At 48.8% G+C, this 24729-nt stretch overlaps 2 protein-coding genes and 1 long non-coding RNA gene across 3 annotated transcripts in view; 1 reads left to right on the top strand and 2 right to left on the bottom strand.

Moving 5' to 3' along the window:
- Positions 1-24729, bottom strand: part of LOC129385681 (uncharacterized) — a 140858-nt gene that overhangs the window by 108719 nt on the left and 7410 nt on the right. The gene's annotated exons all lie outside the window — the stretch shown is intronic.
- LOC126534037 (uncharacterized) lies at positions 12958-17820 on the top strand. Its single transcript, XM_072289284.1, has 4 exons — positions 12958-16134; positions 16198-16371; positions 16900-16992; positions 17612-17820. The coding sequence occupies exons 1-4, from the start codon at positions 16019-16021 to the stop codon at positions 17799-17801; spliced, it is 573 nt and encodes a 190-aa protein (XP_072145385.1). The 5' UTR covers positions 12958-16018; the 3' UTR covers positions 17802-17820.
- Positions 19998-23548, bottom strand: LOC140212791 (uncharacterized). The gene has a single exon (XM_072289286.1). It carries the CDS (start codon positions 22965-22967, stop codon positions 20973-20975), a length of 1995 nt encoding a protein of 664 aa, XP_072145387.1. The 5' UTR covers positions 22968-23548; the 3' UTR covers positions 19998-20972.

Genomic DNA, 24729 nt, shown 5'->3' with positions numbered 1-24729 from the left:
GCTGAATTTTCTTACCGATCAAATTCACTCACTTGCATTGGGACATCAGTGAGGTTTCCCATGCAATCCTGTTTACCGCGCCTCCGTTCACGAAGAAAAATGCCCATTCAGCCTTTTAACGCCCTCCGCATAACAGCGCGGGAGAAAGGGGGTTAGCCCCAGTCGCTGCCGAGCGTGAGATAGGGAGCCGGAAAGCGGAGGAGTCCGTTCTCCGCGAGAACGAGCATGCAGTGGGAACGAGAATGGCGGCCGCCGTAGCAGACGACGCAGATGTCCTCACCCTAAGCGGGGGCGCGCGCATCGAGGCACCCTAGCAAACCTCTGCTTATAGCGCCATGCATGCGCGGTGGCGGCAGAACGAAGTAAAGACAACGCACTTGGACAGCGTCGGTCGCCATTTCGCCAGTCCTATTTTGTTGCTGTTTAAGTGCTTCGCTACGACCTTTGCATTATTTCGTGCGTGCTGTGCATTTTCTGCGCGTTGTGCGATGGGGCGTTACGCTAGCTACACGGCCGGTTTTAAGAGGAAGCTTTAGCTCGTGCCCAGCTCCGACGCGGCCTATTCAAATACATGTAAAACGCAAAAACGTTTTTATGAGATAACCCCTGAACCGATTTTAATGAAATTTGTTGCATTTGAGAGAGAAAGTTAAATTCTAGTGACTGTTGGAAGCGGAATTTTGATTTAGGGCTTGAATTTTGTTAAAAGGATTTTCAAAAATTCAGACGTTTGAAAAAAATAGAAGCACGAAGTTTACAAGCTAATAGCTCTGCATCAAGAACAGATATCGCGATTCTGTAAACGGCATCCATTAGACCATTCAAAGCGGACAAATTTGATATGTCAGTTTACATCTTACGTGAATTTGTTACGTTGTTTACAAAGGTTCTGCAAAAGTTGTGATTACACATTACTCCATTTTTTGAGGTTCATGTGTAACATATTAATTTTGTCCGCTTTAGATGTGCTATCAGGTACAATTCACAGAATTGCGATATTATTTTTTCTTGCCGAGTTACGGAGTTGTAAACTTCATAGTTTCGTTTTCTGAAAATTTGCGATTTTTGCCAAATTTTTATAAAAATTTGACGGTCTAAATCAAAAATTCGAAACCAACAGTCACTAGATTTTAAGCTTTTCTTTTAAATGCAGCAAACCCCGTCAAATTTGGTGCAGTGGTTGCCGAGAAAAACGAATTCTCCTTTTACATGTATTTAGATAGGAGCACCCGAGCTAAAGCTTCCTCTTAAGCTCAAAGTCGTGGAGCATGCTTTGGAGCATGGCAATCGCGCGGCTGGACGGCATTTTAGTGTAGACCCCGTGCGTGTGCGCTACTGGAGGAATCAACAAGAGGAACTCAGAGCGACGAAGAAAGATCGCCGGGCCTTTCGCGGGCCGAAGCAGGGCAAGTTTCCTCGCGTCGAGGAAGAAGTTCTGAGCTATGTGAAGAGGCTCCGCAACGAAGGATGTGCCGTATCCCACGAGCTGATACAGAATCACGCGCGGGCCACTGCAAGAAGTCACGGCATTGCCGCGAGTGAATTTAAGGCGAGCAGTGGTTGGACGACTCGTTTCATGCGCCGGAACGTGTTGTGCCTCAGAAGGCGTACTACGTTATGCCAGCGGCTGCCGGCAGACTGTGGGGACAAAGTGCGTGATTTCCACCGCTTTGTCATTCGGATCCGTGAGGACAAAAAGTTCCTGCTGTCGCAAATCGGGAACGCGGACCAGACGCCTATAAACTTTGACATGCCAAGAAACAGCACTGTCGATATGAAAGGTGCGAAAAGTGTGCAGGTTAAGACGACGGGCGCCGAGAAGCAGCGGTGCACCGTGATGTTAGCTGTAACAGCGGACGGCAGGAAGCTGCCGCCGTTCGTCGTCTTCAAAAGAAAGACTCTGCCAAAGGGAACTCTTCCTGCCGGTATCCACATTCGCGCCCAGGAGAAAGGGTGGATGTCGGCCGAGCTGGTGTCCGACTGGCTGAAAACAGTCTGGGGACGGCGGCCCGGGGCTCTTCTCCTGCCATCGCTGCTTGTTATGGACAGCTTCGGCGGCCATCTGGAAAAAAATGTCCGCTGCCGAATGAGCGAGTTACGCACGGACCTCGCTATCATCCCAGGTGGCTTGACATCAGTGCTGCAGCCCCTTGATGTTTCCATTAATAAGCCCTTTAAGGACAACGTGCGCCGGCTCTATACAGAGTGGATGGCCGCGGGAAACCACGACCTGACTCCCGCAGGTAAGATTAGAAGGCCCACCATCGACATGCTCTGTCGATGGATTCTAGAAGCATGGAGTGTGATTCCCAGCGAGATGGTCGTCCGCAGCTTCAAAAAGACTGGCATCTCCAACAGCCTCGACGGCAGTGAAGACGACGCGCTGTGGGAAGACGACGACGCCGACGAAGTCGCAAGCGATATGAGTGGAAGCGTGGATTCAGATAGCGAGCCCGAGTGAGACAGACCATAAGCAGCCAGCAGCATGAAAATAAAAATGAATTTTTAATTCACATTCATCGCGTACGTGTTTTTACTATAAAGGTAAGGTTGGGATTGCGATTTTCCTATCTTCATTGTGACATGAAATTTCGACCTAAAAAATATCTAAATTTTTTTTCCCCGCGTAATGAACCCTCCCCCAAAATTTATGTCAACTTATCTGGAAAAAAGGTGGGTTCATTACGCGAGTAAATACGGTATGTTATTGGCGACAGCAGTGTTCGTGGGATTGCTTCACCTGACAGCGTGGACTCTGGCCGCGTTAGGATAAACAGCGATGCTATCGGCAACTGCGAGGTGCGCGAGGAAGCTTGCCGTGACAATGCGAGCGATGTCTACTCTGGCCGCGTGAGAATAGACTCCAATGTTATCGGTGTCGGAGAAGTGCGCGAGGCGCGCGCCCCTGAAAAAGCCGCACTTGAAGGGCTTTCGTCGGTACCAGCAACGGCATGGAAGGTTGAGCCTTTCGCAGAGGCGAGCGGTGCAGCGACTGCATCAGCGTCAGATCAGCCTACCACTTCTTACATGATGGTGAACCTGAACTCCCTCAACTCGCTCCTTCAAGTTCTGCGATGTGAAACGTGCAACGAACCAGAGCAAGTAGTGAGGGGTGATCGCGACTATGGTCTCGCAGTGAAGCTGACTGTTGTGTGCAATAATTGTGGAGACATCGCGGCCGGATGGAGCTCATCCCAAGTTGATGGTAAGAAGACATGCAACCTATTCGACATCAACCTCTTGGCTACGCGCGCGGGCGATGATGTCTACGGGAAATGGCCAGACAGCCATGAATTATGAATTTGCGGCAATGGGATTGTCCCACTGTGGGATGCATCACTGAACTTATCAGCACCACTTGAAGCAAACTTTGAAACCTGCTGCCACGCAAGCGGCCGATGTTGCTATTAGCCAGTGTGCACAGAAAGTGGCCACACTGTATGAGGACTGATGTTTTGGTGATAGAGGTAACATAGTGTGCTATGACGGCACTTGGATGACTCGCGGTCACTCCTCTCACATAGGTGTTGGTGCTGTCAGAGCTCTTCACAGGTTATGTGCTGGACTATGTCGTGCTCTCAAACTTTTGTTTAGGGTGTGAACTTGGACCGAAGCACGATTCTGATGGCTGCGCAAAATGGAAGGACACACACCAGTGCCAAAAACAATACTGACAGCAAAGCTGGTCATGTGGAAGTTGAAGCTGGCCTCAAACTGTTTCAAAGGTCTTTAGAGCGACGTGGATTGAGATACACAACCATCTTGTGCGATGGTGACAGCTGCACATTTACTGCTATCCGAGAAGAATAAGTTTATGGATTTGTTGATGTCCAGAAGGAGGAAGGCGTCAATCACGTCCAAAAGCGCATGGGGACAGCACTGCTTAATTTAGTGCAGAAACAAAAAGGTGACGCAAAGAAATGCCTTGGTGGGAGAGGCCAGCTGACAAATGAGCTCATCACCAGGCTGAGCATGTATTGTGGCTGGGCTCTAAAATTCAATGGCGGTGATGTGGACACCATGCAAAAGGCTGTGATGGCGACGTACAGGCATGTCACGTCTACTGACGAACATTCGAATTACAACCCGTGTCCGAACAGTGAAAATTCGTGATGTCGTCACAATGCTACGAGAGCAAAGGGAAAGCCTGAACCGAGGCACCACTACAACTTGCCAGAACATGTGGCAGAAGCAATGCTGCCTGTATATATGCAGCTATCTGAAAAAAAAAAAAAAAAACTGCTCCAGAGATGCCAGCGAGGCAAGACACAGAATTTTAATGAGAGCCTCACTCTGATTTGGAGTTTAGTCTCAAAGGAACTGCATGCATCTCTCTTTGCCGTGCAAGCTGCTGTTGCAGAAACTGTCCTACGCTCAGACACTGGGAACCTGCTTGCATCCACTGCAATTCTACAGCAGCTACACATGAAAATTCCTGGCACTGCATATCAGCGAGCAAAGGAGAAAGACGGCCATCGAAGCGCTAACTCCAGCAAGAAGCGAGAAGCCTCTTTGAGCGCAAGGAAGCTGGCCAAGAAGCAGCATAAAGATGGGATGCATCCAGATTATGCCCCTGGTGCATTTCCTTGAGATGTTATTGATATGTTCCCAATAAAGATGTTGCAGAATGTTTTTCCTTGACTTCTCAAAACAACAATTCTGACTTCCAATTTTGAAGGTAAAATAGCTTCTGTCCTATTTCAGCTATCCCCATAATTTTTTTTTTTTGCCAGAAAAATGTATGCAGTAAGCAATACACCCTTTTCAAAGCAGTACTCCTCTCAAAAAGTTTTTGAAATGGGTCCCATGTTTGACATGTCAAGATGGCATTTTTTTCTCACAGCTTTGATGAGCTCTAACTCTTGCTCAGATTAGCCTAGAACATTGATTAATACCTTATGACACTCCCTGAACATTCTAGATAGACTTTATACTCAAACCACTGTGTTAGGGTTTTCTGTTTGGGTGCTAATCTTCCTCCAAAGAAAGGACCCAGCTTATACAATGCTTCTAGAGTATATCGGAAACTACTTATCCTATGGCAAAACTAGTTACATTTTTAGAATCTGCACATTAAAATACACAAAGTGTGAAAATTTCGTTCAGATCTGTCCACAAATAAAAAGTAGTCTTTCAAGTGTAGCCTCCCCCCTTAAGGGTCTATGTGTGTGTGGTGCAATACGAGTTCAAGACCTCTAAATGCAGGGGGAATCACCCATTCCCTTGTCCCTTATTAAAAGGGGTGCGGCCAAGACCTTGGGCGGAGCCGGAATCTAATTGGGTAAACTTGCCACCAATATCTGCCATCCTCCAACAAGGGAACTAAGGAAAGGAGAAGTTATTTAAATGCAGGTTTTAGACTGAGCTAAGCAGTCTAGAAGCCGAGCCTACAATCTGCTGAGAAGCATCAAGGAGCCAGTGCCATCGAGTATCGCCTGGGCCGCCTAGCTGCGTCTGAACTGAGAGTTACTAGTTGATGTAAGATATGACAAACCAACGTCTGCAACAAAGCTCACGGTAGTTCCCCACAAGCTAGCCCAACCTGCTTGAGGGAAGACGTCAGACCTAGTCTCCCAGGATACCCAGCTCAGCAATTGCATCCATCGCAACGAAACTGGCTTGTCAGTGTTCTTCGGGAAAACTCTGATGGCGACTCCGCACTTTATGGACTTGCTGCTGCTGCCTGGCCATGCATATGCCATCATTTGTTTTCTTTTGAACTCTGTTTAGTGGAGCGCCGTTAAGTGTATTCTTGTGTAGTGTTAGTTTCTATATCCACTGTTATTTGTTCGTTGTATTCTTCTTGCTTTCATTATTGATCTAGATTAAGTGTATGTGCGTTCTTGTGTTTCTTTTCATTTGTGTATCGTCAGTCGATAAATATATTTTTTTCTCTTTTTCTCCTGACTCTGACTCCTTCGCTATATTCACTTGAGTACAGAATGACCAACCGGCTTGTATACCCGGTCGACGAATTCGTGCCGACGGCGAACGGGTGACAAGCCGTGACAACCACACAACCAGCTTTTTGGAGCTTGTAAATTTAATCGCTCTTTAAAGGAAATTTATGTTCACAAAGCACCTCCATATGCAGCAATTATGCAGTGCCTACTCAGGGACCATCAGAATCCCATAGAGGTTTACAATGACAGCAAGTTTCTTGCCAGGTGGGTGCGCGAAGTGTTTCCAAACCCGTGGATACTAATTTCATGGGCTCTTCGACAGCCATTCTCAAGTGAGAGTTTCATTTTTCCTCGACCACATTTTCTCACCCGACAGTTGGGCCATGCCTAGGTCACGCATTCTCTTGTGGCCACCCGGCTTTACCACCACACCCAGGCACCCACCGACATGGAGTGCGTAGTAGAAAGAACCACGATCTCGACCGAAGAATGGGAGGACGACTCTTGGCAGCTGCCGCCTGGTTTTCGTGCACAGGAGGAGCGACAGCTCGAGCTTTGCCAGGCCACGCCACACCAGAAGCCCGCCGAGCAAATGCCACTACCTCGCAATGATCTGAAGCCATGCTCACTGCCCTAGCGACAATGCGGCCCTTACCTAAGATGCCAGCCGACACCAACTACATTGTGGACAGACCAAAGACCCAATCAACCTCACAAAGCTGCACCCTGGCAACTATACGAAGCCTTATACAATGCAGCGTCGCTGCCATACTAGCCACCAGCGTCCCTCGAACAAGTAAGGGTCTACCCTACCAACAATACACTCACTCTAAGCGTGCAAGACTCAGCTTGAGCACAGACATACCTTCGAAGTATGTCCCTACAATTCAGGGACTGGTCCATCGAAACTAACATTTACACCTCGCCGCCAGACGATGCCTTTCGTGGGATCATGTTCCACGCATTCAACAATTTTTCCGATGAAGAAATTTTGAAAGACCTACAGGAGAGCAACCCAAATGTGCCCGTGGTGGGCGGCCACCGTATGGGACAGACCAAACACACACTCATCACGATACTCGGGGATCATCTGCCCCGATGGATATTCTACCATGACGTGCACACACACCTCTACCCTTCCTATCCCAAGGTGGAAGCCTGCTTCAATTGTCGCAAGGTGGGCCGCCACCGAACTGATGTCTGCCCTCATCCCAGACATAACCGATGACGCCGTTGTGGCGAAGACCACGCGCCACCCCCGCAAGATGCCAAACCGACATGCCAGGCCTTATGTATTGTTTGCAATGGTGGACACACTACCCACAGCCTAAGCTGTAAACATCGCTTCGTCAAGAGGCCCACGCCACCTGGCTCAAACTCAAAACGCGCCAAATCACCTACACGACCACTGACCCTCCGCAACGGCCACTCACCATCCCGAGATCGGTCTTTCCCACCTCTCAGCCAACCGCTGCAGCGAGAATGGGCCAGTCGCTCGAGATCCCGCTCTCACTTGAAGTTCCAGTCATCCAACCGCAACACCTTGTCCTCGTCCTCCCGGGGTCATTCAACAATGATTGAGTTATCCCTGGGTTCAACCCAGGGCTCGTCACAGTCCTCGTCCAGACCCGCGAAGGTGGCCTGGGCCCAAGGACTCCTGTTCTCGCTCAAGTCGTCGTCACAGGAGCCGTCACCCGACTCACACATGAGGGAGCTGGTCAGAGAAATAGTTCTCAAAAAAAAAAAAAAAAAAAGATGAGTTCCCTGCGGCATTCTAGTTTTAGGCCATTGCACACGAATATCTAGTTTAAAAAGGGCAGAAACAATCGCAGGCGGCTTTTTTTTTTGCAAGAAAACGCGCACTAGCGCCTCAGGGCATCGCGTGAACACCGCTGTTGCCTGTGATTGGTCGGGACCGCTGTGACATCATTAATGGGGATCACCGGTCGGCGCCGCTGTTTCAGAGCACAACACGCTGTTCTGGTCTGGCTTCACAGATTAGTTGTAAGCATTATGGAACGTTCTCGCTGTCTCGGACAGCTTGTATTTTCACCTTGCATGTTCGAACCGACAGCCGATATAGAAAACGATGGCGGCAACGACGATGTTGAATGTGCCAACAGATAGACCAATGTGTGCACTTTCTCGTGCATTGGAAATATTAGCTGGTACGTATGTTTTTTCATGTAGCTGCACGTTGAAATGGCAGGAGAAAAAACGCGCTGAAGTGTCACTGGAAACTTGCTGCTGGAAGAATGCCGCAGCACTAACTTCTCATTAGATTGCAAACACGGGTGCAATTCTGCGATGTCAAGCACCTTGCCGCTGCTTGTCTGAAGTTCGGTGGTTTTTTGCGTGTTGATACACGATCGCGAACATAAGCACCACGTTTCAAAGCGTGCACCTAGACCTCAGACTCTGCCCAGGCGGCGCTGTGGAAAAACCCATCACCAGCGCCCCCATCACAGACTTGGCGCGAACTGAGTAGGGCAAAAAGAGCTGTCCACAAGCGAAGGTGCATAGGCCACAATGGACCCTCCGCTTTTGGTTGTGTTGAGGCACGGTTTCCTAAAAATCAAGGACCTGGAAAGGTTCCTCCGCCCAACCACGCTTCGGAAAGGGAGCAAGCTCAGCAAGGCAAAGTACGTGTACAATATCCCCTTCAGCGGCGGTGTGTACAATTGTACACACGAAATTTGGCGCCACAGCGTCCGCGCGCCTTCGCTTCAAACCGGATGACACACCACGTGAGTACTGTTTCATGCTTCCTAAGCAGACAACTAGCGCCATCTAGGTTTTGTGCGCCAAAGCTACGGTCAAAACAACCACTAAACATGGACGTCTCCACGTTTTACGGACCGGCACGCGAGTGCATTGTGATTCTTTTTATTTTTACGATTGTAAAACGTTTTTACGACAGTGAGTTTTATATTAACTTAACACATTAGGTTAGTACATCTCACATACTAAAAGTTTTTGAGGTTTTTATTAACAGTGGTTCTGTACCATGCAGTGAAATATGTATGTGTATGATTGTATACATGGCGCCTTAGGGCTGCTTTACTGGATCACCTTATTTCGGCATGTATTTTATTTCTAACTGGCAATGGTCAACTTATACCTATTTTCTATGCATCGTAGGTCTTCGAGAACATTCTCTTGGCCGGCCAAAAGCATCGAAGACGTCGGCTCAAGCGCTTTTGTCGAGGATAGCAGACGGGAATGTGTCGGATGGCGATTTCTCCGATGATGAAGTTGAGGAAAGTGTCACAATGATGGCGAGTACAACTGCATTTGCTCAAGTGAAATTTACTCACCCGAGCCGTCTGATTCTTCTAGTTCACTGTTAGCTCTATTTCTGCTGTAATTTCATGTGTAAGCTGTATTACAATTTGTTGAAAAACACTAAAACAATGATAAGCGCTGCCATATTTCTTTTTTTTTTCATGCTAGACTTCAAGCGAAGAGCCTGTGACGGCAGACCACAGGGTTAGCAGCAGTGATGAGGACGAGAAAGAAAATAATCAGCAATCTCAACCCAAAAGAAAGAAAACAGCAGTGAAGTGGATTAGGAAGGATTTTTCACCGCAGAATACTGCGTGCACTTTCATCCCTAGACGGGGCTCAACCCCCTCGGAGCCGCTTGAGTACTTCAGCAAGTACTATACAGATGAGATTTTTGTCGAACTGGCTCACTACACTAACATGTATGCTTTGCACAGAGACGGAGCTGAGCTGAACACCACACCAGAAGAAATTAAAGTTTTTTTCGGTGTTATGATGCGTATGGCACTCCTCAAGTTCCCTAGAGTGCGTATGTACTGGCAAGAGGACACGCGTATACCCACTATTGCGGAAGCAATGACTTGCAAGCGATTCTTTAAGCTGCGAGCAGCTTTACACGTGACTGACTCAAATGCTCCAAAGGAATCAACCACTAACAAATTTTGGAAAGTTGCTCCAATTCTAAATGCCGTGAGAAGTCGATGCCTTGATTTGGATCCACTCGAACAGGCCAGTATTGATGAACAGATGGTGCCTTTTACAGGGAGGGTACCTGGAAAACAATTCGTCAAAAACAAGCCCAATCCTGAAGGCATCAAAGTGTTTGTACGCTGCAGCTCAGATGGTATGGCTCACGACTTCGAGTTCTACCAAGGTAAAGGCACCGGTGTGAGCAAAGATCATTCATACTTGGGCCTTGGTGGATCGGTGGTAATGCGCTTAGTACAACACCTACCCCGCGGGCAGAACATCAGATGTTTTATGGACAACTACTTTTCGTCAGTTCCACTTTACCGAGAGCTCAAACTGCTGGGTATTCTGGCCTCTGGCACAATCAGGTCCAACAGGCTTCTTGGCTGCGAGCTGAAAAGTGACAAGGAGTTGAAGAAGGAAGGCCGTGGAAGTCACGATTTCAAGATCACTGAAGAAGAGGACGTAGTCATAGTGCGGTGGCATGACAATGGCCCGGTTAACATGATCTCCACACTTGTAGGAGTGGGGAACCCAACGAAAGTCAAACGATGGAGTGATTCAGCCAAAGAACATGTGGACCTACCTGCCCACAAGTAATAGCCGAGTACAACAAATTCATCGGCGGCGTCGACAAATTGGATTTCTTAATGTCATTGTATCCACTCTACACAAGGACAAAGAAGTGGCCAGTTAGAGTCATCTCCCACTTCATTTCCTTCGCAGTTTGCAACAGCTGGATTGAGTACATCCGCGATGCAAACGAAGATGCACTCCCTAGAAAAGAAGTGAAGGATGTGATGGCATTCCAATCTGACATCGCGCGGAGCTTGATTGCTAGCAACAAAAGTGAACCACAAAGGAGGGGAAGACCAAGCACTTCCAATCGGAACCCTGCTTGGCAGTCGCACAGTGGTACGCCCATGCCAACCAACTCAACAAGATTTGACGGCACCAACCACTGGCCAATGCACACGACGGCAAACTTTCCGCAAAGGTGCCGAAACTCTGGCTGTGCCTCCAAGTCTCGAATTTGTTGTCGGAAGTGTGGTGTTTTCCTTTGCCTGAGTGCAGCGAAAGACTGCTACTATGAGTTCCACAACAAAAAGTAAGGTGCCGTCAAGTTCACTTGTAGAGATGCTTCAGAAAATCTCTCTAAGATGCTTCTAAAATGATAACAACCCATGAAAATCACAGAATATGAAAGATTATGTAGTTGCCTTTTTTTCTGTGTTCAGACGCCATGTGTACAATTGTACACAGCACCAAAAATTTTTGTATGTTAAATAAACAAGTTTCTAACCATATCATTTGTTTTGTGTTATTTATTAGAGATAGTCTAAAAAGGATTTCAAATTTTCCCGACCCTTTTTCTTAATTCGCGCCCGAAGGGGATATAAAAGAAGCCTCAGGTGTTATTTTGCCGTGCTGCAGCTCGCAAGTACAGAGAGCATCAGGTTTGTTTACAGGCATAATAGCATAGAAATAAAATTGGTTCATATTGAAAATGTCCTGAACAGCCTTTTCTTTACGGGGGAGGTCATTCACGCTATTTGTGCAAATACCAACAAGTATGCATGGATGCACATCATCGAGAAACCGACCTACAGCGAGAAGGATGGTTCTTGGAAAGAGGTAACCCCATCGGAAATGATGAAGTCCATCGCCCTACTGTTGTACATGGGAGTACTGGAACTGCCGCGGCTGCATTTGTATTGGAGTACATCAAAATTGTTTTCTGGGCTCCTCCCTCCAAACATTAAGCCAAGGCGACGTTTCACCGCGCTCTTGGCCATGCTACATATTTCTGACCCAGATACAAACAACGGCGCTGCCGCACAGAAGCTAGACAAGGTGTCGTGGCTTCTTCAGCACATGAACGACTGCTCCGCGTCATTGTTCCAGCCTTATCGCGAAATTTCAGTGGACGAAAGAATGGTAAAATCCAAAGCGTGGTCTGGAATTCGGCAATACATTAGAGACAAAGTTGTGAAATGGGGCTACAAATTATGGGTTCTTGCGGACCCGAACACCGGCTACACCATCCAGTTCATAGTGTATACAGGGAAGCGTGAAAAACCTAGTGCCAATGGGCTGGCCTTTGATGTGGTCCCTAAGCTTTGCGATAAGTACCTTGATCGTGGGTACATTATATATATATGGACAACTTCTACACTTCGACCTCTCTTCTTGTGCACCTCTTGGAACGCAAGACACTAGCGTGCGGCACAACACGAGAAGATCGCCGGGGATTCCCCACAGAACTGAAAGGTGTCACTTGGGAGAGGAGAGCTCAAAGAGGAGACGTCTGCTGGCTGAGAGACAAGGGAGTAGTGTATCTACAATGGAAAAATCGACGTGTTGTGCATATGGTTAGCACTGCACACACAGCTAACTCGCACATGCTTGCCAAACGGCGAGAAAAGGACGGGAAGTGGCAACAAATCGCCATAAAAAAGCCACAGCTCACTGACGAATATAACGCCGGAATGCTTGGAGTCGATAAATCGGACCAGCTCATTGCCACGTACAATGTTTTGGGGAAATGCGTCCGCTGGTGGAAAACGTTATTCTTCCACTGCATCGACATCGCAGCTGTGAACAGCTACATTATTTTTCAAGCATATCGCATGCAGCATCCCCAAGCATCCGAGCTTTCTAGGCCTTCTCGGTTTGACCAGCTGGCCTTAGGACAGAGCTGATTGGACAGCTCCTAGAGCTAGAGGACACAGCACCAGTTCCTATCCCTCCCTTGCCAGCTGCACCACGCACAGCTGCACGGCACAAGCCTGAAAGAAAGGACGTCCGCCGAAACTGTAGGAAGTGCTATGAGGAAAAGAAAGTTCAACACAAGACGAATGTGTTCTGTTGCACATGCAATGTGCATTTGTGCTTCACAATGAGAAACTGTTTCAACTGGCACACCAATCTGGCTGAATGAAATATTTGTGGCTCCAAAAGTTATTGAACTACAACTTTCAATTTTGCTGTGATATTCTGCTATGGAGTGTTAACTATTTTGTATCTGTCATAAGCTTTATAGAATTTTTGCTCTGAAGATATAAGCTAATCATTAAGAATGTTTGTGGTGAATATTATAAATTGTTTGTGTTTGCTCCTTTTTATTACGCATTTTGTTATAACTGTCTTTTTTTTCAAAATGTGCTTTTGCAATGTGCATTTAGTACACGCGTTTTGGTATATAATATTGTGCTATAAGTTAATCTTTTCCTTGAAAAAAAAAAAATCGCAAGTAGGACCAATCAAGAACTTGAATATTTCACTAGGCATCTTGTAATTTTTCATAACACAAAGAGTACTTAATGTATGGGTGTAATTTTTTTGAAGAAATGTTGCCTAGTGATACACCAACAATTTGTATATTTTGAAATTTTGCAAAAAATTTTTTTGCCAGAGATATTACTCCTTACTCAACCATTTTTTGAAATTTGCTTGTTTTTTTGTTCAAGAATTTTTTTATGTAAATAGTTTTTTTATATATAATGTTAAAATAAATTTTATTTGAAAGCACGTTCATTTACCTTCACTTCACTTATGTACTGCATGACACTTTAAACTTAGTAGATGTTGCACAAAAAATTCCTAACTAAACCATTCAAAAAGCAGCCAACTTCCCCGTGGTAAGGAACGAGTTAATCAGTGACTTCGAGGCACACACCTTCCTTGGGCGATCAGCGGGGTTCTCAATAATACCGGGCCAGGCAACCGTGGACGAAGCCATCAACGTGGGTCACGGCGTGCTTACCTCGATGCTCGCCCCGTGGCAGAGATTGGACGGCGTTAAAACATTTGTATTTCCGGCACTCAACTTTGCCATGAAGGGTGGCTCCCTTGGTAAGCCAAAATGGTCTCGCCTTGAAACAACGCTTCCCGCACTCATGAAACGGACCTCCACCTGCCTGCCAATGCTGCTAACGACTACCTTTATTGTAGCTCCACAGCTGGCGCCATTGGCATTCCTGTGGCGGCAGAAGTATGTGCCATGTGCAGAATTAACAATGCCTTCAAACTTCTCTCCTCTGCAGACACGGAAGTCCAGAACCTAGCACTGCAGGTGCAGGTCGTGGTGACAAGCAGGAGGATAAGACAACTTGCAGAACCTGGTGACATGGCCGCCTATCTGAGCGGCGAGATGGAGGGCGACTTCCGGGCCATAGCGACGCAGCTCCAGTCCGTGTGGGCAGAGGCCCGCAGACTTCTCGGTGTCTTGGTACCACCTGAATTCCAAGAAGAAGGCCCCCGCATCTCCAGGGGTGACATAACACTTGGTTTGAGGAAACGTACTAAGGTGGTGAGGACACTCAGGACGGCACTGGCGAACGCATGAAATCACTATCTCCACCAAAAAACCTAGTCAGCGGAAAGTGATAGAGTGCATTGCCAACGACCGGAGCAGTTCCCACTTTGTGCGTACCGGCCAATTGACAAGGGTTACTAACTGGTGTTTCATTCACCGAGCTCAACTCAACGTCGTTCCCCTGAATGCAGCTAGGCCATGGGCTACGGCCGTGGACCAAGGATTTGTGGCAGTCAACCCGAGACCCTGCCACATGTCCTGTGTCACTGCATGACTCACAGTCAAGCATACACAAACCACCACAACCCGATCGTGAACCGAGTGAAAGCCGCTGCCTCCGCCAAGTTCACTGTCAATCAACTACAAGAATCAGCCAGTAGGAAGTACTAATCTTCGTCTTGACCTCATGCTTTGTAGACGCGAGGAGGCAATCATCGTGGATGTAACCTGCCCGTTAGAGAACCAGCCTGCAGCCCTGAATGGGGCCTGCCAGGGGGAGAAGGAGAAGTACAAGCCAGTCCGAGAGTACCTGCTGCAGAAATACCAGAAGGTGACCGTGGAGGCGATCATCATCGGGGCACTTGGATTGTGGGATCCTAAAAACGACCGAGTTATGTGCCGCTTCTGCAGCCTCAAATACCTGTGGCTTTTCAAGAAACTCACCGTGAGCAAGACGATCGCTGCATCACGCAACATATGTGCAGAGCACATCACAGCCAAGTGAAGAACATCACTAGGTAGACACACACTTCTATGTCAGCACAAAAACTTCCAAAATACCCAACAAACTCTAAACAAACACACACCTCCATGCCTGCCCAAAAACTAACACCAAACTCTAGTGCCTTCATGCCAATAAACAATTCTTAAAAATGTAACAAGCATTTTTAAATTAACCTCCGTGCAAAACAAACATGCTTGCGTACAAATGTGAAGTGCCTATAATCTACAGATGCATAATATAGTGTGATATCCACTGAGAGTAAAATCTGCATCGTAGCAAAACCTACTCTATGGAGACAAATATCTTTATATTTTGGAGTTGATGCTTACTTATGTGGTTCGTACTAACCATGTACTCAACATAATGAGCCTGCGGGTTTCTTTTGCCCACAGGGGCAAATATGCGACCGGTGGACACAGTGGGAGGATAATTCATATGAGGACCACACATATGTCCAGCATCTCCCCATTGGGTTCAACGGAAAATCATTTGCTGAATCACTAGGTCTATTCGATTCAGCTTGGGTTCTCTGCACTTTCTGCACTCATCCAGGGTGCGCTGCACCTAAACCCTAGATTCCCTGAGGTGCAGAGGTGCCCCCTGCACTCTCGTCCTCGATTGCGCGGGGTGCGAGGTTAGGTGTCGCCGCGGTGCAGTGCACCTTTGAACCTGGCTGGCAAGAGGTGCAGCCGCACGACCCTACCGCCATAGCAGACGGGTAGAAGTGAGCGAAGTAGACGCCGCAAGTAAAGTGTCTGTGCTAGTAGAAATTGATGGCAGCCCGAGAGAGCTGTACCCAATTTACAATGAGTTGGCGTCATTACCTTCGACGGTGACGCCGAACTTTACTCTACAGCAGGTAAGTTTGCTATTGTACTGTGTAAGCATGGTGTAAGCATAATAGCATGGTTTGTATACGTGCGAAGTGGCGACATTTCTTCCCTTATTTTTGCAGATGGAAGAAGGGTGAGGGTGCTTTGCACACCGGGGGGTTTCGCCGCAGATTCTGAGCAAACAGAGCGGTCAGGAGCCGCAACTTCGCGTTGCGGAGACGCCACGCCGCGTACCACTGAAGCTGCTGCCGTGGACGCGGCAGCCATGCCGACTCAGCAACACGACAGCGAAGAAGCCTTGTGGAGCGGCCGAAGAACAAAATTCCTTATAGAAAACTACAAGGAACACTTCGGCCGCATCGGGCAAAAGGGGGGACTAAGGTGACGCTTGGCATTCGATGCGTTTGTGTATTTGCGTTGCATTTTGTATTGTTCTGCACGCAGGACCAAAAAGCAGCTGATGCTGTTTTTGACAGACTCGCTCAATGATGAATTCGGCTGCTGCCTCACCGTGGTTCAAGTAACCAATAAATGGAAGTCACTCGAGAGAGCGTACAAGAGAGTCCGGACGAATAATAATAAATCCGGCAGCGCGGCTGCCGAGTGCAGTTTTGAGGAGTAAGTGTTCGCAGTGCTTTTATGTTATTCATGGTCTCTTATGCCAGTGCATAGTTCAACTAAGACGTACCTAAAGTCTTATTCACAGTGTCTACATGAAATTAGTAACAAAACTGGCTGTTTCAAGACGTAGCAAATTCCTGAAATACTTTATGCTCAAATCGAATCAAATCAAAAATGACTGAGCATGCAATTTAACGAGTATCAGCTTCAGAGAATAGCTTATTCTTGTAGTGCATCCTTGTCTATCATTCATTTTATAGGAAATTGTACCACTGTCGTATGCAGTTATGCTTTCCGCAAGCCATGTGAGCAATTTGGCTAAGTGATTTGTTCGACGCCTATGTTTCTCACTCCTGCCGGGTCCCTGTTGGCAATGGGATATGTATAAGTGCATACAAATCAATTAAAGAGCAGAAACTTCCTTTCTCTGTTTTGCTACAATGTTCCAAGTTTTGCCTGTGCAAATGCAGCAGCTTTGCTGGTGTACTAAAGTTCCGGTGCTACTTGCATTTAATTTTTTATTAGAGACCTGCAGGACTTCATGGAAAAACAGCACCATGTGAGTCCTGTTGTGACGTACACACAGGGACAAAAAATGGTGCCCGACGACAGGGAGAGGTGAGCATGATCGTAGAAAGGTGGCAACTCTTGTTTTGTGTTGCATCCTGCATGCTGTCTGCTTGGACTTGGTGTTCTGTCAGACTCGGGAACAGCAGCTAGTACTGACCTATTTGTACTTGCAATCCTATAAGCTAGTTTGTCATGCCATGTGGCTTCAGGATGCACTACCGGGCATGCCTACACCGCATTTGACTAAATGGCACAAATAATAAACATTTCTAATTTAAAATAAAATGGATATGGTCAATACTGGTGCCTTGTGTGCAACATACTTGATGATATAGTGCACTTTATCTGTGCTTACAGGCTGTTTATTTTAGAAAGAGCCTCAATTTTCACACTGAAGGTTCATTGACTGCCATCTTTTCAGGTATCGCTTTCTTGGCCCATTCATTAACACTGCCTGCGTGTTATGCCAATGAAGGCACAGGACACGGGTCTCATTGAGATACTTCAGTCCATTGATTGTTGAGGTTTCCGTTTGTTGAGGTTTCCGTCCTGCGCTGTGTATATTGAATTTTTCATCACAGCAATCTTGAGCAATATGCTAGGCATGTCACCAGGCAAGCCTCTCTAAAGTGTAAATTTCTACTAATGAACAATACTTTTGCTGCAGGGAACTGCAGGCCCCAAAAGCAGTGGACAGCCCAACTGGCCATGTGGAGCTGCCTAAACAAAAGAAGGACCGGCCCTTACTGCAGCTCCTGCAAAAGCTAGATGAGATAGAAAAAAATAGGGCAACGCGACACAAGGAGAAGATGGCCCTGCTGGAGCGCTTCGTGAGCGCATATGAAACAAAAAAATAAACAGCTTGTCTTCATCAAATCATGTCTTCTGGCATTTATTCAACCGAGACACGAAACAGAAGGTACGAGGCTGGGAACAGTGCAAAGCATTCAATACAATTATAGTGGTCAGAACAAGTCAGAAAGCAAAGTGCATTTTTGAGGAAAGTGAAGGCTGCAGCAGTAAACATTCAGCACTGCGTTTCCGCAATATTATTGCATCTAAGCTCGCACATCTGCTTAACAGCTGCAGTGCTGATGATTGCACCATCGTTCTCATTTTCGATGTTGTCCTCCCTGGGGGGGTCCTCGCAGTCACTTAATAAGTCAATGCTACTGCTACACAGATTATGTAGTACACATGCACCAAGTACGACAAGACAACACTGGTCAATTGAATCTGCGTCTACAACATACAGTCTCCTGAAACGCTGTTTCAGAATGCCGAATGCGTGCTCAATTGCCACACGCTGTTGGCTGTGAACCTTATTGAAATTCCGCTTGTAACACTCAAACGTCGCCCTGTTGTCCCTATATGGAGGCATCAGCCATGGGAGAAGCGGAAACGCTACGTCGCCCAGCAAGTAGTCGTTAGCACACTTGGTCCCGGCTACACCGTAGATGGGGCTTTCTTTCAGCACGCGCGGGTCGTGTGCGCAGCCAGGATATCCAACGAAAATGTCTATGAAACGGCTGCTTGAATCGCAGATTCCTTGCAGAACGATTGAAGGGAATTTTTTCCTGTTATAGTAGGATGCAGGGGATTCTTTCTGGTGAGGAATTTCAATGTGACAGCCGTCAACACACCCAATAGTGTTTCTTAGTCCTTTGCCGTTGCTTCTAGCAAGAAAGCGTGCTTTGATATTCGCCCGCTCATCGCTAGGCCAAGCAATCACTTCTTTACTAATACTGAATAAGAAGTTCAGAAACCTTTTAAGGCACAGAGACACTGATGACTCTGACACATCGTAGGTATCAGCAATTCTGTACATACTGTTCTGAGTACCTAAATAAGACAAAGCAATTAGGCATGTTTTCTCCGCGGGTATTTGCGGGCGACCTCCCTGAGGGCTTGGGAAAAAAATACATGCCTTGAAACGCTCCGCAACGGTCTGAAATGTGCCTCTGGAGAGCCTAAAAAGGCGCTTGAACTCATGATCAAAATACCTGGCCACAACTTCCTCGTAATATCTGGGAATGCGGTTGCGATCGTTGCGGAGCAGTTCAGCACCGACTTGGCACAACACTGCATCGAGTTCCTCGTCTTCGCTGTCAGATTCTATCAGTTCCATAACAATGTGCAGGTCATCCATTTCGTTGTCCAAGTCAGCAGGTTTGTGGACGCACAAGATAAATAAAACGGCTTCTTTGGACACGCGTGCCGTCGTTGGGGTTGTCTCGCCAGCTTATTACCCACATTTTTGTAGACGCAGCAGACGAAAGGCCTGCACCTACACATTCGATTGACATTTTATTGGTGGCACTGCAGACAGGTTCCATCTTGCGACCTCGCACAAGGTGCCGAGAACTTCTGCACCGTGTATCGGCACCACTAGCACCTTTTCGTTTCCGGTGCCGTGCACCTTTCCTGAATCGAAAACACCTATTATCAAGAGACGACATTTTATTTTACGCTAATCAATCCCAGACCGTGTTTGAGAGACTTGTAAGAGCAGTTTCTATCCTGGCAAAGAAGTCAAGTGTTCTCACACGTGCTGATCAGTTCATAATGTGCCTCGTGAGGCTTCACCTTGGGCTGTTGTATGGACACCTTGCATGGATTTTCCGTATCGCTGTGTCGAGTGTTGGCAACCATGTGTCATACATACTCAGCCTGCTCTGCAAGATCATGAAGATTGTTACCTGGCTGCCAAGATCCCACATTTAAAACAGCATGCCAGATTCCTTCATCGAAAATAAGCATGACGACACCACATGCATTCTTGATTGCACAGAGGTGTTTTTGCAGCGCCCCAAAAAGCTGATAGCGAGGGCACAAACATTCAGCAGCTACAAAGCACATAACACCGTGATGTCTCTTGTAGCGATTGCCCCAAATGCGTTTATAATGTTTGTGTCCAAAGCTTATAAAGGGTGGGCCTCGGACAAAATTATTGCTAACAGCAGTGGCATCAGCGACTACCTGGTACATGGTGTGGTGATTAGGACTGTTCGGCACTTTCGCTAGTGCGCAGTGATGCGGAAGAAAGACAGAGAGTCATTTATGTGCGTTTATAAAACTCAGAGCAACCTATAAAATATGAATATGTACAGAGAGTTGATGACAGCGTAACTGCAGTCAGTGTGTCCACGGGCTGAAACAGTCCCGCGTTGCGAGGCTCACAGTTCGGTCGTCACGGCACCGTGCGGCCACCCGTGCTGGAGCTGGCCGCGACGACCACGCTCGGGCCCCGTTCAGCACGGTTCTCGGACTCGGCACGCTCAGGAGCCGCCGCGGCAGCAGCCAGGGGACGCCTTGTTCCACACGTCCTCGATGTCCGGCTCGGACGCCGCTCGCGACCGATGTGCTACAGTCGCACTTCCAGCACGACCTCGGTGCCCAGCTCGTGCGCCGCTCGCAATCCACGTACGGCGGTCGCACGTGAGGACCTCGTCTAGCACAGCAACATCTGTGCCAGACTGAAACACTGCTCGGCACAGCTCAGGTGCGGCAGCTCAGGGACCGGCGGCCCTCGGGTCCGCCAGCGTCTCGATCACTGGCAGCAGGGGCCCTGGGACGTCCACACTCGGCTCCGCGGTCCTCCGCACCTTGCCACGGACGTCTCGCCTGGCAGGAGCCCTCGCCTCGTTCCGCCCAGGAGCTCGGAGCTGCTGCTCGCCTGGTTCGAACACTGCGAGCGCGCCCTCGTGCTGCCGTGCTTGTGCACCCGTTGTCTTCCTCGTCGTTCACGGCGCTTGGTGGCCGCTTCGATCTTCTAGGGGCGACGCGCGGCACTTACGTATGACATTTCACCCCCCACTTTAAGAAGTTGTTTCACGAAAACAACTTTCCAAATCACGTGCATGGGTAAAGTTCGCAGTCCTTAAGGCACAAAGTGTTCATATGCAAGAGTTTTTTTTTTTTTTTCCACGCACAGAAGTAGTTCATGAAGTGTTCACAAACGCGGTAAATACAATTACTTCATGCTGTAAGTTTGCGCTCGTTTCATCTGGTCAGCGCCTACATTTTCGCTACCCTTCACGCCACACTCCTCGGGGTGGACCTCGGCGGTTCCATCTCGGACAAACAGCAGCAAAGCTGAACTTGTAGTCTGTCCCATCATGAGCAATAACTTGTTTGATGGCACTTATGGCCCTTTCATGGTCCTTGAATCGCAGCAGCACTTTGCCTGCACGGCGATCAATGAGCAAGGCATCAGGAAATAGCAATCCAAGGGTATCCATGCCTTTGTCACCAGGACGCCCTCGCACATACAGCAGGCGGTCTGGCTTGTATGTGGAACTGTTCCGTGGTCTGCTAGGCTCCACCTGCACTGGCTTCCCCTTGAGCTGCTTGCTGCGCAGGAGCTCCAGCTGTACAGTAGCCACTTCTGGGCTCTCAAAATCTAGGAATGCACTGTGCCTGTTTATAAAGCGGACACTGCGGATGGCATCTGACAGGGCACGAACTTCATCCTTGGTCACCTGGCTTGACATGTTCCCAATGTACAATGAACACTTGCGCGTGTCATCAGCCGAGACGTAACGATGTGACTCGGGGATGCTTTCATCAACATCAATGCGTGACCTTGTGTCTGAACGATCCCGAGGGACGCGTCGCTGGTAAGAACGGAGCCCACCCCGACATGGAGTTCCTCCTTTCCGGTCAATGCCCTCGGGCTCACTTTGGCTGTGGCTATCCGCCTCCTTTCTGGGCTTGCGCCGCTTGCGACGGCGACCGAGACTGTCTTCACTCACAAGCCCATTGGCCCGAAGGGACGCTCGTCTCCTGCCCTCCTGGCCTTCTCCAGCTCTTTCAGTAGCACCTTCATCCTTTGCTTCAGTAGACGGTTCCGTCTCCTGCTTGGTTGCCTCAGTCGACACAGTTGCAGGGTTTGACGCAGCACTCACGGTAGCTCTATCCGGGCACACGCCTTGGTGTCGAACAGGCTCCTCTGCTGTCGCCGAGTCCTTGTGCCGTTTTGACATGTCAGACAGGTCATGTGACGGATTGAAACCAGTAGGGTAGAGCACCCCGTCGATGTTCCCAAGAACAACATCATAGAGTGGCCTTTCCATGCAGAGTGCCAGTGTCCTTCCTCGGAAGAAGGGGGAATCTACATAGACCTTTGCCTCTGGAAGCCGCTTAAACGAACCGTCCAGAAGGTAAATGGTACGCATGATACCGGTGAAATTCTTTTCCGGCACCATCGAACGCCTGACGACCACAGTACTGCAGCCGAAATCTCTCAACACCGACACCGGGTGTCCATTGAGATATCCGCTTGCCGTCGGCATCTCTTGCGTCTGAAGACCAAGGCAGATGTCTTCTCCATATGTTTTTACAGGGGGCCTTGTTTTATACTCAGATTTAGTGGTAGGAGCCGGACTTGCTTTGTTCCGGGCGGCAGGCATCCTGTCGCAGACAGTAATGGCACTAGACGCCTCCGTGTTGCTGCCGTTTCTGTTCGGGCACTCGTCAGCTTTATGTCCATGTTTCGTGCTTTTCCAGCAAGACGAGGACTTCGGTCCTTTTGACCGCGTCCAACAATCTGCAGCACGGTGTCCTTGCTTGCCACATAGAAAGCACTCAACCTTTCCTTTCCTGGCCTCTGTTTCGGAATTCTTGCTTTGCAGGGCTGCTTTACTAATCCCTCTATCTTCTTTTCCTCTGGTGAGGTTTGTTAGGTTTTGCGCCTCCAAATAATGGTCAGCCGCTTCGGCTAGCTTGTCGAGGCCGCGGCATCCTCGCTCTTTCAGGAAGATGGCGAGCCTCTCATCGCAACGTAGCAAAAACTGTTCAGAAACAATCTTATCTCTTAATGCGTCATATGTTTTCTCTGTTTTTGCCATCTGCTGCCAATCATCGAAGTACCCAAGCAGTCGACCAGCAAACTGCCGCCCTGTCTCGGAATTCTCCGGCTTAGTTTCGCGAAACTTTTGACGGTATCCTTCTTCCGTATACCGGAACCTTTGCAATAAAGTTTGCTTCAGCTTTTGATAGTCTGTGACATCGTCCGCAGCCATGCGTCCGATCACGCTCAAGGCTTCGCCTGACAAACACAAGCTTAACGATAGCGCCCACCTATCGCTTGGCCATCCTTGGCTCGTGGCTACCCGCTCGAAGCGCTGTATGTACGCGTCGAGTTCGTCGCGGCTCTCGTTGTAGGGAGGAATAAGCTTGTGGGGACTTCCAAATGCTTCACGGCTGCTTTCCGCGCGTCCGCTTCCGGTTTCGACCGTCCCAGGCGCGTGCTCTGCAAGACGACATCTAGTCTAGTCTCTAACAAAGCTCGTTCCGCCGTCATTCGAGCGATCTCCTGTTCATGGGCTACTCGCGCTGCTTCCCTGACCTCAGCTCGTTTATCGCGTTCTCTGTTAAGCTGTTCGTCAATCCACTCTCTTAGTTCTTTACCGGACAAGCCAAGCTCCTTGCCTATCGGAATAAATTTCTCCCAGCCCATTTCCGACCACTGCACACAAGCGAAGTGCGGCTCTTAAGGGTGGAAGCAGAGCTTAGTCCTGTCGCGGACGCCAGAAATTGTGGTGATTAGGACGGTTCGGCACTTTCGCTAGTGCGCAGTGATGCGGAAGAAAGACAGAGAGTCATTTATGTGCGTTTATAAAACTCAGAGCAACCTATAAAATATGAATATGTACAGAGAGTTGATGACAGCGTAACTGCAGTCAGTGTGTCCACGGGCTGAAACAGTCCCGCGTTGCGAGGCTCACAGTTCGGTCGTCACGGCACCGTGCGGCCACCCGTGCTGGAGCTGGCCGCGACGACCACACGCTCGGGCCCCGTTCAGCACGGTTCTCGGACTCGGCACGCTCAGGAGCCGCCGTGGCAGCAGCCAGGGGACGCCTTGTTCCACACGTCCTCGATGTTCGGCTCGGACGCCGCTCGCGACCGATGTGCTACAGTCGCACTTCCAGCACGACCTCGGTGCCCAGCTCATGCGCCGCTCGTAATCCACGTACGGCGGTCGCACGTGAGGACCTCGTCTAGCACAGCAACATCTGTGCCAGACTGAAACGCTGCTCGGCACAGCTCAGGTGCGGCAGCTCAGGGACAGGCGGCCCTCGGGTCCGCCAGCGTCTCGATCACTGGCAGCAGGGGCCCTGGGACGTCCACGCTCGGCTCCGCGGTCCTCCGCACCTTGCCACGGACGTCTCGCCTGGCAGGAGCCCTCGCCTCGTTCCGCCCAGGAGCTCGGAGCTGCTGCCCGCCTGGTTCGAACACTGCGAGCGCGCCCTCGTGCTGCCGTACTCGTGCACCCGTTGTCTTCCTCGTCGTTCACGGCGCTTGGTGGCCGCTTCGATCTTCTAGGGGCGACGCGCGGCACTTACGTATGACACATGGCGATGTCAAGGCAGACAGGGGTTTCACCCTCACAGATGAGATGCAACTCCAAGGCGTTCGATTGAACACACCAGCATTTACGAAAGGTATGGGGCTCTTATTAATCATTGTTCTGTGCTGTTAATTAGAGCTCTAGTGCTTTGCTGGGTGGAATGAAGGGGTGTTAGTAAGTAGAAGTGCAAAGCATTGCAGTTTTAGGTGCAACCTAATAAAAATGGCTCAGAAAGCTAGGGGCATGTTTTCTTTTGATTCTTTGGAACTTTCTTTTTGGATTCGGCACCGGCCGTACATTTGCGCAAAGAAACCATTATCTAGATCACTTTTGCGCTTGGCACCGGACGCGCCAGCGCCTACGCGCAACAGCGTGTGCTGGAGAAATGCTGCTGCAAGCGCTGTTGCTCTGTGTCCGGTGCCGAGTTGCGCAAA

This window comes from Dermacentor andersoni, chromosome 7 (genome assembly GCF_023375885.2).
Source record: "Dermacentor andersoni chromosome 7, qqDerAnde1_hic_scaffold, whole genome shotgun sequence".
Lineage (NCBI taxonomy): Eukaryota > Metazoa > Arthropoda > Arachnida > Ixodida > Ixodidae > Dermacentor > Dermacentor andersoni.
This window is presented reverse-complemented; position numbering and strand designations above follow the sequence as displayed.